This window comes from Sorex araneus, chromosome 11 (assembly GCF_027595985.1).
Source record: "Sorex araneus isolate mSorAra2 chromosome 11, mSorAra2.pri, whole genome shotgun sequence".
NCBI classification, from domain to species: domain Eukaryota; kingdom Metazoa; phylum Chordata; class Mammalia; order Eulipotyphla; family Soricidae; genus Sorex; species Sorex araneus.
The window spans coordinates 23,085,811-23,098,101 of record NC_073312.1 but is presented as its reverse complement, the minus strand read 5'-3'; the positions used below and the strand labels follow the sequence as shown (position 1 = coordinate 23,098,101).

The following is a 12,291-nucleotide window of genomic DNA, read 5'->3' as shown; positions in this document are numbered from 1 at the left end:
GCAGGGCCAGGGAGGGGCATCCCCAGACTCTGCCAACAACGACCGGAGGGATCGGAGACTGGGAGACGGGAGTGGGGACCAGCCCCAATCTGCCCGGGGGCAACTCACACCCAGGGCTGGCGCCTTGCTTACCCAGAGCAGCTGCGGGGCTCAGGCGAGCGGCTTTGTCCTCTCTGGGCTCCTGGACAAGAGGCTCGCTGGGCTGGGGGCTGCAGGCGCTGCCTTCCTGCTTTGCTTCTGTGCTGGAGCCTGATGACTTCAGAAAGTTTCAGTCCGGAAAGAGGATGTCAGCCCCCGCAGTGGGAATCTGCAGGTCAAGGGGCAGGGAGGAGCTGGGAGCAGAGGGGCAGGAGGGAGGGATTGGGCACTCTGCTGCCTGCAGGGCTGACTCTCAGGTCAGCTAACTCGGGTCAGCTAATTCGGGTGCTGCTTCAGACCTCGGTGGAAGGGGCTGTACAGCGGGTAGGACACTTGTCTTGCATGGGGCCAACCCAGGGTTCAATCCCTGGCACCACAGATGATCCCCTGAGCCTGCCAGGAGTCATCCCTGAACACAGAGCCAGGGTAAGCCCTGGGCCATGCTCGGTAAAGCCCGAAGATGAAAAACTAAACAAAAAAAAATCTAGGGTGGAGAAAAAACAAAGAAAAACGAGCATCCCGGGGCCTGGGAGCTGTGTGATGGCTGGAAATAATGGAGCACAGGTTCTGCAGGAGTCCTGGGGTCCGGTCCTCAGCGCTGCTCACCCTGCAGGATTCCACAAGCATCTCCTGGAGCCACCCCTGAGCACCAAGCCAGAAGTAAACCCTGAGCACCACTGGTGCAGCCTCTTCCCCCGTCAAAGTAACCAAAGGAAAAGTAGAGCCCAGATCTCAGGAGTGCTGGGAGGGGAACTTCAGCATGTGGGACCCTGAGCTCTGAGGTTGTCAGTGAAAGAAGTTGGAGCAGGGTGTTATCTTTTGGTTTTTTGCCCACACCCAGCTGACTCCTTGCCTTTTTTTTGGTTCAGGGTCACCCCTGGCATATGTGGTCCAGGGTGTCAAAGCCCGGTGAGCCACACGCTAATCTTAGAGCCCTGCCCGCTGTACTATCTCTCCAGCCAGTGTTTGCTTATTTATTTATTTATTTTACAATTTTTAGATATTTTATTTTCATAAACTAGTTCACAATAGTTTATTGCAGATAATATTCAAAGATCAATCCCACCACCGAGTTACCTTCCCACCACAAGAAGAGTGTGTATGAAGTTTGTTGTATTTCATTCTGGAGCCATTTAAGCCCGAATATAAAAGAATACAAGCAAGTATGTTAAAACCAAACAAACGTGTGCTACTTTTGGTATATAAGTGAGTTAGAGTATAAGAGGTCTTGTACCACATTAGGAAATTCGGCGACTCTCTTCCAGGAGCTTTAGTCTGTAGTCTCTGGGTCTCGGCCATTGATGAGATTACATGGCACGTGGCGGGGATGGGGGCAGTTCAGTTTGTGGGTGTCACTGCCAAGCTACTGGAAAACTGGGGAGCTGGGGGAGGAGTCCCATTTCCGATTGGAGCACGCTTAGAGATCTGTGTCACAGGTTCCCGCATACCTGGGTTTTCCTGCCAGTTCCCACTAGGGTTAGGCTCATCCGAGTGTGTGGAGAGGGGCCCTGAGCATGGCTGCAGTTGGGTTCTGGAGGTTTTTGGCTACCGGGGTTCTGCTTGGGGCTGTGCTCGGGAGTCACTCCCAGGTGATCTTTGGACAAACTTGGGGCTGGGGTTGCATCCAGGGCTCCTGCTTGCGAAGCCTGAGCTCAGCCTGGCGAGCCATTGCCCCATACTGCAGGTGTTCCATCAGGCCCACAGGCCTGTCCTTCAGGGGCGGCCAGGTCCGCTGCCCTCTCCTCCACACCCCACAGCGCTGAACCTCATTCTTCCTCCAGAGCCGGTGGTTTGGGAGAAAGGGTGGTGTTTCAATGGTCGGAGGTTGGGCTGTCAGCAAGTTGGGGCTGAGGGTGGGGAAGTAGGGTCATATTGAAATCCTTGTCGATGAGAAACTGCCTGTTGGCCCACTTGTGCAGGAGGCTGTAGAGGGGGATGCCCTGCATCTCCTGGTACTGGGAACTGCCAGTGATTTTTTCCCATGGTAAAATCAACTGTGTGCCTTGCTTTGGAAACTTGGCCATCAGCTCCTTTTCCCTCTCGTCGAACGCCACGAAGCCGAAGAACTGCTTCACGTTGTTGGCCGCCAGTGCGAGCGAGTGCGCCTCGGCCGTGCGTCGCAAGAGCTGCTCCTCATTGGCGAGGTAGCGGGCCCTGTAGTCCTCCTGGTGGTAGCCGAGCATCGAGCAGCAGGCCTTGAGGCACTTGATCAGGAACACCACCACGGCCACTGTGCAGATGAGCAGCCACCCTAATAGCTGAGACAGAGGGCCGGTCAGGGAAAGGGGCAGCTGAGGGGGTCTGGAGCGGTTGGGTTGGATTGGCCCTCAGCACCCCCCAGCCAGCCGGCTCTGCATCGCCCGGCTGCAAATTCTGCCCCTGAAGGAGAAACCAGCATTCCCAGCGGGAATCCATCCCTCTGCCCTCACTCTAGCACCTGCTCTGTGCTTAGACTTTGCAGACCCCTGCTGCCTTCCTCTCCCCCCACCCAAGGGCCTCCTTCCACATCTCAGCCTCCAAGTCTGGCTCAGACAGAGAGACTCAGTCCCATGCCACCTCGGGGAAGCCTCCAGAGACCCACTGGGAGCCCCTACATGCCTGCTTCCTCCTCACCCTCATTATCTTATAGAAAAATTACCTCATGCTTGTCTCAAAGACTCCTGGGGTGGGTGTCCCTCCATTTGGCCCTGTACAGCTCTGAGCAACGGAATCCCATTCCTGTGTCTCCACACCCATCTCTTGGGCTGCTCACGCTCCACTTTACTGTAGCTTCGTGTGTGTGTGCGTGTGTGTGTGTGTGTGTGTGTGTGTGTGTGTGTGTGTGTTTGTTCAATCTGGGTCACTGGTGATACTTCAGCTAACCTGGCTCACAGTTTAGCCTTAAGGCCTGAGGGTTGTGGTGCTGCCCGAACCCTGCAGGGTAGGTGATAACCAACTTTCCCCAGTGACACCTGGGACACACCCAGTGATGCTTGGGAGCCTCCATGGCTGTCCCTGGCTGTGCTTAGGGACCGTGTGGTGCCAGATTGAACCAGATCGGGCTGGGTGCACACCAGGCTTGCACCCTGGCCCCTCTACTGTCCCCAGCCACAACTGGCGTTTGCCATGTCCCCACACTAGGTCAGTGCCTCCTTGTCACTCCCCGGCCTCCTCTCTGTCCCTTCAGGCCCCACCAGGCACCCTCCTTTACTCTGCCGTTCATTCATTCATTTATTTATCCCTCTGCTGCCTCGGAGCAAAGCCAAGGTGAAGGTAGGAGGGAGCAGGAGACGAATTTCTCAGAGACAATAGGACCAAGATGGGATCTAAAGCAGCGGCTTCTGCCACAGACAGACCTGTCCGTGTCGGCAGGTGGGGTCAGATGCCTCAATTCTCACTGCCCGACTGGGGCCCGCGTGCAGGGGAGACTGTGGGCGGGCATGAGAGGCTGGAGAGCTGCTCCAAAGCTGCAGCATCACCAGCCCTACCGGAGCCCTGGGCCCGGGAAAGGGCCCCTTTGTGGTGCAGACACAGGCCCCGTGAGACAAGGCTGGCACAGGTGGTGGCCCAGGAGAGAGGTGCCAGCAGGAACTAGGGCTGTGATGAGCTGCAAGAAGACTCCCCCAACCTCTGCCCTTGACAAGACCCTAACCACAGACTAATTTGTTCTGCTTTCGTTTTTGCTTTTTGGGTCACACCCGCGGTGCTCTGGGGATCATATGGGATGCCCAATTCAGGTCTGCCGTGTGCAAGGCAAGCACCCTCACCGCTGTACTAACACTCTGGTCCCCACTACAGACTCTTATCTGCATGGAAAACCTCAAGCCGGGGCAGTTTGGGGCACTTTGTGAGCCAACGGGGAGCCTCCCAACTGGGCAGCCGCATGCCAGCCTGAGTGTGTAAATCAGCTTTTTCCTTGGGGCATCCCCTACTCTCTCCCCTCTGCTCCTGTTCCCTTTGAATCCCTGGCTTTTTCCCTCCCTCTTCTTCTCACTCCCTTCCCTAACTTAAACGATTGGAGTTAAGTTTTAAGCATTCATGGGGTCTGCTGAGGTTCACCAAGACCCAATACATCAAAATTCTTATCTGGAGGAGCTGGGAAAAGACTTGGCAATAGAGCACCGTCCTTGCATGTGTGTGTCTGGGTTCCACCCCCAGCACTGCAAAAATGAACAAAACTCTCTTATTTGAAATGGGAAAATGATTCTTTTTTTTTTCTTTTTGGCGTCACACCTGGCGATACACAGGGGTCACTCTTGGCTATGCACTCATGAATTAACCTGGTGGTGCTCAGGGGACCATACAGGATGCTGGGAATCAAACCCTGGTCGGCTGCATGGAAGGCCAATACCCTACCCACTGTGCTATCACTCCAGTCCCAATTCTGTTTGCTTTTTTTGGGGGGGGTCACATCCGGCGATGCACAGGGGTTACTCCTGGCTCATGCACTCAGGAATTATTCCTGGCAGGGCTCGGGGACCATATGGGATGCAGGGATTCGAACCCCCATCGGCCGTGTGCAAGGCAAACGCCCTATCTCTGTGCTATTGCTCCAGCCCCAAGAAAATGATTCTTACCACACTAAGAATCTTGCTTAACGGTTGCCACTGATTACGGGAACCCAGGAACTGGATTGGCACTGAGCCGCCCGCCACCTCCCAGGGAAGGGATGAGCATCCCTCAGCACAGCCTTACCTGAGACTCAAACTTGAGCCTGCGGCTCACCTCCTCCCGGAAGCCCGACAGGTTGTCAGGGCTCTCCCCGCAAGGGAACCTGGCCAGGATCTGCGTGGCGTGGGAGAGAGGGAAGCTCTCGTTCTCAGCCGTGAGCGAGGACGGGTCCACAAACTCGCTGAATGCACAGACGTAGGCGTCCCCGCGCAGCAGGGAGATGAAAGACCAGGTGAGGGGGGCCACGGCTGCGCGGCCCACGATCGAATATAGGATGCCTGGGCATTTCTTGGTCCTGAAGCACCGGCACCAGTCTACCAGGTTCCTGGTTTGGTTGTTGAGGATGATGCTGATGAAGAAGAGCAACAAGGCGGGCCCCAAGGTGGCCGTTAACCCATACCAGAAGTTCTGAACTGGTGAGCACGGGCACTGGAAGGCCAACAAGGAGAAGAGCTCCTGGCCCCCCGTGGTGCCCAGGGCCACCAGCCCATTTAATGTCACCAAATCCTTGCTCCTGAAAATGCGCGAAAGGAAGTGGGTGATGGGGTTAGCCATGGTGTCAGGGCAGGGGCTGCACGAGGAGGAAGTGCGGGCTGGCAGGCACCTTGCAGCAGGTCCGGGCTGGTCACTCCGGTGGCAGCTGGGCACCTCCTGTAGGACAGCAGGAAGCAGAAGAATGTTGCTCTGAACCCAACCCCCAGGGACAGCCCCTGGGGTCAGGCTGACAAGGGGGCAGTGATGGTGGCCCACATCCTACTCAGCCATCATTCCTCATCCTCGGGACCCCTTGGTGAGCTGTCAGCCCCCAGACTCGAGGACAAGGGGCAGTGTCCTCAGGGTGACCTCTCAGGGGCAGAGCTGTGGGCCCTCACCTCGGATGCTCAGACCTCCTGGCTTTTTCCACCTTCTTCCTGGGGGCTGAGGAGGGCCCCGTGGCCTGCCAGCAGCAACAGGACGCTCACTTCCCTTCGGACTGCGGGTTGGGTCCGGGCAGTGGTCTGTTGGGCCAGTTTCCTGATGGGGGAGGGGACCTGCGCCCTGATGGGGGGAGGTGACCCTGTGCTGTGGAGTGGCGCTGGGGAGAGTCCTGGGCACCATTGCCCTCCTGGGGGCCTCAGGTGGCTCCGGGCTCCCGCCCACTGGGGCATCTCCTCTGGGCCCCTGTCCTCTGAGGGAGGCGGGAGGGGCAGGGAGGGAGTGCAGAGGCGTGGTCATGGCCCCCGCATCTCTCTCCTGCCTGGGCTCCAGAGAGACTGTCAGAGTGGGCGGAAGGGGTCATGTTCCCCATTGTGAAGAACAGGAAATACTCCCAGGAAGTTCTGGAGCCTGTGGTGGGGGATGTGGCCCAAGGCAGAGCTCAGGCCTCTTCCCTGTAAAGACCAGGGTTCAGCGCCCACCCCTGCAAACTGCAAACATGGAGGTGCCCGGCAGGACCTTTGAGCAGCATCTCAGGAGCCTTGAGTGGTGAGGTGAAGTGAATTTTCCATCTCGCCAGTCTCTGCTCACCCGTAGACCCTAAGGAACCTTCTCTCCTCCAATTTCTCTTCCCAACTCGGCAGCCCTGAGCACTGGACCCTGAGCACAGGCCCGCCAGCCTGCCAGTGACAAGAAGTCTGGGCCCAGGACACAGGGTTCTCTGGGGTTCACTCCCCAGGCACCACCCACAGGGCTGAGCCGGGCCCAGGGTGTGGCCTATCTCCCCATCATTCTCTCTATCTCTGTGAGTTAAAGCCACAGTCCTCAGGCAGGAGCTGGGTTTGCGTGAGGGGTGCGGGCAGCAGACAGGTGGGACATCTGCCCAGTATCACCCCAGGGGGCCCCCCTCTACATGTGCCCCTTCTGCAAGCTGTCAAGACTTCCAGGCCAAGGTTGCTGGGTACCAGGAGCTAGGGGTCGGGGTGAGCGGGGGAGAGGAGAGGAGAGGCGAGGGGAGAGATCTGACCCTCACCTGGAGGGATCCTGGCATGTTCCTGCTCCCCAGGAAGGGAGTTTGTGGGGACGTGGGAGCAGGCGCCCAGCCCTCTCTCTGCCTCTGCCCTTCTTGGCTTTAAGGTTCCCGAGAGCGCAGACTCTGGGTGCAAAGTGCCCAAATAGGGCTCCAGAGTTCTGGCCATGATGGGGGTGACCATGCCGCCTTCTGAGCCTACAGCCGGGCCAGGGAGGGGCACCCCCAGACTCTGCCAACAACTACAGGAGGGATGGGAGACTGGGAGACGGGAGTGGGGACCAGCCCCACTCTGCCCGGGGGAAACTCACACCCAGGGCTGGCGCCTTGCTTACCCAGAGCAGCTGTGGGCCTCAGGCGTGCGGCTTTGTCCTCTCTGGGCTCCTGGACAAGAGGCTTGCTGGGGTGGGGGCTGGAGGCGCTGTCCTCCGCCTTCCTGCTTTGCTTCTGTGCTGGAGCCTGATCACTTCAGAAAGTTTCAGTCCGGAAAGAGGATGTCAGCCCCCACAGTGGGAATCTGCAGGGCAAGGGGCGGGGAGGAGCTGGGAGCAGGGGGCAGGAGGGAGGGATTGGGGACTCTGCTGCCTGCAGGGTGACTCTCAGGTCAGCTAACTCGGGTCAGCTAACTCGGGTGCTGCTTCAGACCTCGGTGGAGGGGGCTGTACAGCGGTTAGGACACTTGTCTTGCATGGGGCCAACCTGCCAGGAGTCATCCCTGAACACAGAGCCAGGATACGCCCTGGGCCATGCTAGGTGAAACCCGAAGATGAAAAACAAACAAACAAAAATATCTAGGTTGGAGGGAAAACAAACAAAAGCCAGCACTCTGGGGCCTGGGAGCTGTGTGATGGCTGGAAGAGATGGAGCACAGGTTCTGCAGGAGTCCTGGGGTCCGGTCCTCAGTGCTGCTCACCCTGCAGGATTCCACAAGCATCTCCCGGAGCCACCCCTGAGCACCAAGCCAGAAGTAAACCCTGAGCACCACTGGTGCAGCCTCTTCCCCCCTCAAAGAAACCAAAGGAAAAGTAGAGCCCAGATCTCAGGAGTGCTGGGAGGGGAACTTCAGCATGTGGGACCCTGAGCTCTGAGGGCGTCAGTGAAAGAAGTTGGAGCAGGGTGTTATCTTTTGGTTTTTTGCCCACACCCAGCTGACTCCTTGCCTTTTTTTGGCTCAGGGGTCACCCCTGGCATATGTGATCCAGGGTGTCAAACCCCGGCCAGCCACACGCTAATCTTAGAGCCCTGCCCGCTGTACTATCTCTCCAGCCAGTGTTTGCTTATTTATTTATTTATTTTACAATTTTTAGATATTTTATTTTCATAAACTAGTTCATAATATTTTATTGCAGGTAATATTCAAAGACCAATCCCACCACCGAGTTACCTTCCCACCACAAGAAGAGTGTGTATGAAGTTTGTTGTATTTCATTCTGGAGCCATTTAAGTCCGAATATAAAAGAATACAATCAAGTATGTTAAAACCAAACAAATATGTGCTACTTTTGGTATATAAGTGAGTTAGAGTATAAGAGGTCTTGTACCACATTAGGAAATTCGGCGACTCTCTCTTCCAGGAGCTTTAGTCTGTAGTCTCTGGATCTTGGCCATTGATGAGATTACATGGCACGTGGTGGGTTCGGGGGCAGTTCAGTTTGTGGGTGTCACTGCCAAGCTACTGGAAAACTCGGGAGCTGGGGGAGGAGTCCCATTTCCGATTGGAGCACGCTTAGAGATCTTCGTCACGGGTTCCCGCATACCTGGGTTTCCCTGCCAGTTCCCACTAGGGTTAGGCTTGTCCGAGTGTGTGGAGAGGGGCCCTGAGCATGGCTGCAGTTGGGTTCTGGAGGTTTTTGGCTACCGGGGTTCTTCTTGGGGCTGTGCTCGGGAGTCACTCCCAGGTGATCTTTGGGCAAACTTGGGGCTGGGGTTGCATCCAGGGCTCCTGCTTGCGAAGCCTGAGCTCAGCCTGGCGAGCCATTGCCCCATACTGCAGGTGTTCCATCAGGCCCACAGGCCTGTCCTTCAGGGGCGGCCAGGTCCGCTGCCCTCTCCTCCACACCCCATACCGCTGAACCTCATTCTTCCTCCAGAGCCGGTGGTTTGGGAGAAAGGGTGGTGCTTCAATGGTCGGAGGTTGGGCTGGCCGCAAGTTGGGGCTGAGGGTGGGGAAGTAGGGTCATATTGAAATCCTTGTCGATGAGAAACTGCCTGTTGGCCCACTTGTGCAGGAGGCTGTAGAGGGGGATTCCCAGCAACTCCTGGTACTGGGAGCTGCCAGAGATTTTTTCCCACGGTACAATCAACTGTGTGCCTTGCTTTGGAAACTTGGCCATCAGCTCCTTTTCCCTCTCGTCGAACGCCACGAAGCCGAGGAACTGCTTCACGTTGTTGGCCGCCAGTGCGAGCGAGTGCGCCTCGGCTGTGCGTCGCAAGAGCTGCTCCTTGTTGGCGAGGTATTGGGCCCTGTAGTCCTCCTGGTGGTAGCCGAGCTTGGAGCAGCAGGCCTTGAGGCACTTGATCAGGAACACCACCACGGCCACTGTGCAGATGAGCAGTCACCCTAATAGCTGAGACACAGTGGGCCAGTCAGGGAAAGCTGAGCGGGTCCGAAGTGGCTGGGGTGGAGTTGGCCCTCAGCACCCCCAGCCAGACAGCTCTGCATCGCCCGGCTGCAAACTGTGCCCTTGAAGGAGAAACCAGCATTCCCAGCGGGATTCCATCCCTCTGCCGTCACTCTAGCACCTGCTCTGTGCTTAGACTTTGCAGACCCCTGCTGCCTTCCTCTCCCCCCACCCCAGGGCCTCCTTCCACATCTCAGCCTCCAAGTCTGGCTCAGACAGAGAGACTCAGTCCCATGCCACCTCAGGGAAGCCTTCAGAGACCTACTGGGAGCCCCTACATGCCTGTTTCCTTCTCACCCTCATTATCTTATAGGAAAATTACCTCATGCTTGTCTCAAAGACTCCTGGGGTGGGTGTCCCTCCATTTGGCGCTGTACAGCTCTGAGCAATGGAATCCATTCCTGTGTCTCCACACCCATCTCTTGGGCTGCTCACGCTCCCCTCTACTATAGCTTCATGTGTGTGTGTGTGTGTGTGTGTGTGTGTGTGTGTGTGTGTGTATTTGTGTGTGTGTTTGTGTGTGTGTGTGTTGAACCCGGGTCACTGTGATACTTCAGCTAACCTGGCTCACAGTTTAGCCTTAAGGTCTGAGGGATGTGGTGCTGCACGAACCCTGCAGGGTAGGGGATGACCAAGTTTCCCCAGTGACGCCTGGGACACACCCAGTGATGCTTGCAGAGCCTCCAGGGCTGTCCCTGGCTGTGCTCAGGGACCGTGTGGTTTCAGATTGAATGAGATTGGGCTGGGTACATGCCAGGCTTGCACCCTGGCCCCTCTACTGTCCCCAGCCACAACTGGCGTTTGCCATGTCCCCACACTAGGTCAGTGCCTCCTTGTCACTCCCCGGCCTCCTCTCTGTCCCTTCAGGCTCCACCAGGCACCCTCCTTTACTCTGCCCTTCATTCATTCATTTATTTATCCCTCTGCTGCCTCGGAGCAAAGCCAAGGTGAAGGTAGGAGGGAGCAGGAGATGAATTTCTCAGAGGCAATAGGACCAAGATGGGATCTAAAGCAGCGGTTTCTGCCACAGACAGACCTGTCCGTGTCGGCAGGTGGGGTCAGATGCCTCACTTCTCACTGCCCGACTGGGGCCCGCGTGCAGGGGAGACTGTGGGCGGGCATGAGAGGCTGGAGAGCTGCTTCCAAGCTGCAGCATCACCAGCCCTACCGGAGCCCAGGGCCTGGGAAAGGGCCCCTTTGTGGTGCAGACACAGGCCCCGTGAGACAAGGCTGGCACAGGTGGTGGCCCAGGAGAGAGGTGCCAGCAGGAACTAGGGCTGTGATGAGCTGCAAGAAGACTCCCCCAACCTCTGCCATTGACAAGACCCTAACCACAGACTAATTTTTTCTGTTTTCGTTTTTGCTTTTTGGGTCACACCCGCGGTGCTCTGGGGACCATATGGGATGCCCAATTCAGGTCTGCCGTGTGCAAGGCCAGCACCCTCACCGCTGTACTAACACTCTGGCCCCCACTACAGACTCTTATCTGCATGGAAAACCTCAAGCCGGGGAAGTTTGGGGAACTTTGCCGCATCCCAGCCTGAGTGTGTAAATCCGCTTTTACCTTGGGGCATCGCCCGCTCTCTCCCCTCTGCTCCTGTTCCCTTTGAAGCCCTGGCTGTTTCCCTCCCTTTTCCTCTCTCCCCCTTCCCGAACTTAAATAATTTGAGTTAAGCTTAAAGCATTCATGGGGTCTGCTGGGTTTCACCAAGACCCAATACATGAAAATTCTTATCTGGAGGGGCTGGAAAAGACTTGGCAATGGAGCAATGTCCTTGCATGTGTGTGTCTGGGTTCCACCCCCAGCACTGCAAAAATGAACAAAACTCTCTTATTTGAAATGGGAAAATGATTCTTTTTTTTTTCTTTTTGGCGTCACACCTGGCGATACACAGGCTCTGCACTCAGGAATTACACAGGTGGTGCTCAGGGGACCATACGGAATGCTGGGAATTGAACCCGGGTTGGCCGCGTGCAAGGCAAACGCCGTACCCGCTGTGCTATCTCTCCAGCCCCGATTCTGTTTGCTTTTTTTGGGGGGCAGGTCACATCCGTCGATGCACAGGGGTTACTCCTGGCTCATGCAATCAGGAATTATTCCTGGCAGGGCTCGGGGACCATATGGGATGCTGGGATTCGAACCCGGGTTGGCCGTGTGCATGGCAAACGCCCTACCCGCTGTGCTATTGTTCCAGCCCCGAGAAAATGATTCTTACCACACTAAGAATCTTGCTTAATGGTTGCCACTTATTACGGGAACCCAGGATCTGGATGGGCACTGAGCACCCCACCACCTCCCAGGGAAGGGATGAGCATCCCTCAGCACAGCCTTACCTGAGACTCAAACTTGAGCCTGCGGCTCACCTCCTCCCGGATGCCCGACAGGTTGTCAGGGCTCTCCCCGCAAGGGAACCTGGCCAGGATCTGCGTGGCGTGGGAGAGAGGGAAGCTCTCGTTCTCAGCCGTGAGCGAGGACGGGTCCACAAACTCGCTGAATGCGCAGATGTAGGCGTCCCCGCGCAGCAGGGAGATGAAAGACCAGGTGAGGGGGGCCACGGCTGCGCGGCCCACGATCGAATATAGGATGCCTGGGCATTTCTTGGTCCTGAAGCACCGGCTCTCGATCCTGCTTTGGTTGTTGAGGGGCTGCACGAAAAGTAAGTGCGGCCTGGCAGGCACCTTGCAGCAGGGCCGGGCTGGTCACTCCGGTGGCAGCTGGGCAACTCTTGTAGGGCAGCAGGAGAGAGAAAAATGCTGCTCTGAACCCAACCCCCAGGGACAGCCCGTGGGGTCAGGCTGACAAGGGGGAAGTGATGGTGGCCCACATCCTACCCAGCCATCATTCCTCATCCCCGGGACCCCTCAGTGGGCTGTCAGCCCCCAGACTCGAGGACAAGGGGCAGTGGCCCCAGGGTGGCCTCTCAGGGGCAGAGCTGT

At 57.0% G+C, this 12,291-nt stretch overlaps 1 protein-coding gene across 1 annotated transcript; it reads right to left on the bottom strand.

The window, feature by feature from the left end:
• Positions 1–1,949: 1,949 nt before the first annotated feature.
• Positions 1,950–5,343, bottom strand: LOC101552156 (calcium homeostasis modulator protein 2-like). The gene is made up of 2 exons (XM_055119177.1): positions 4,813–5,343; positions 1,950–2,396 (listed from the first exon to the last, which is right to left on the bottom strand). Exons 1-2 carry the CDS (start codon positions 5,341–5,343, stop codon positions 1,950–1,952), a joined length of 978 nt encoding a protein of 325 aa, XP_054975152.1.
• Positions 5,344–12,291: the final 6,948 nt, after the last annotated feature.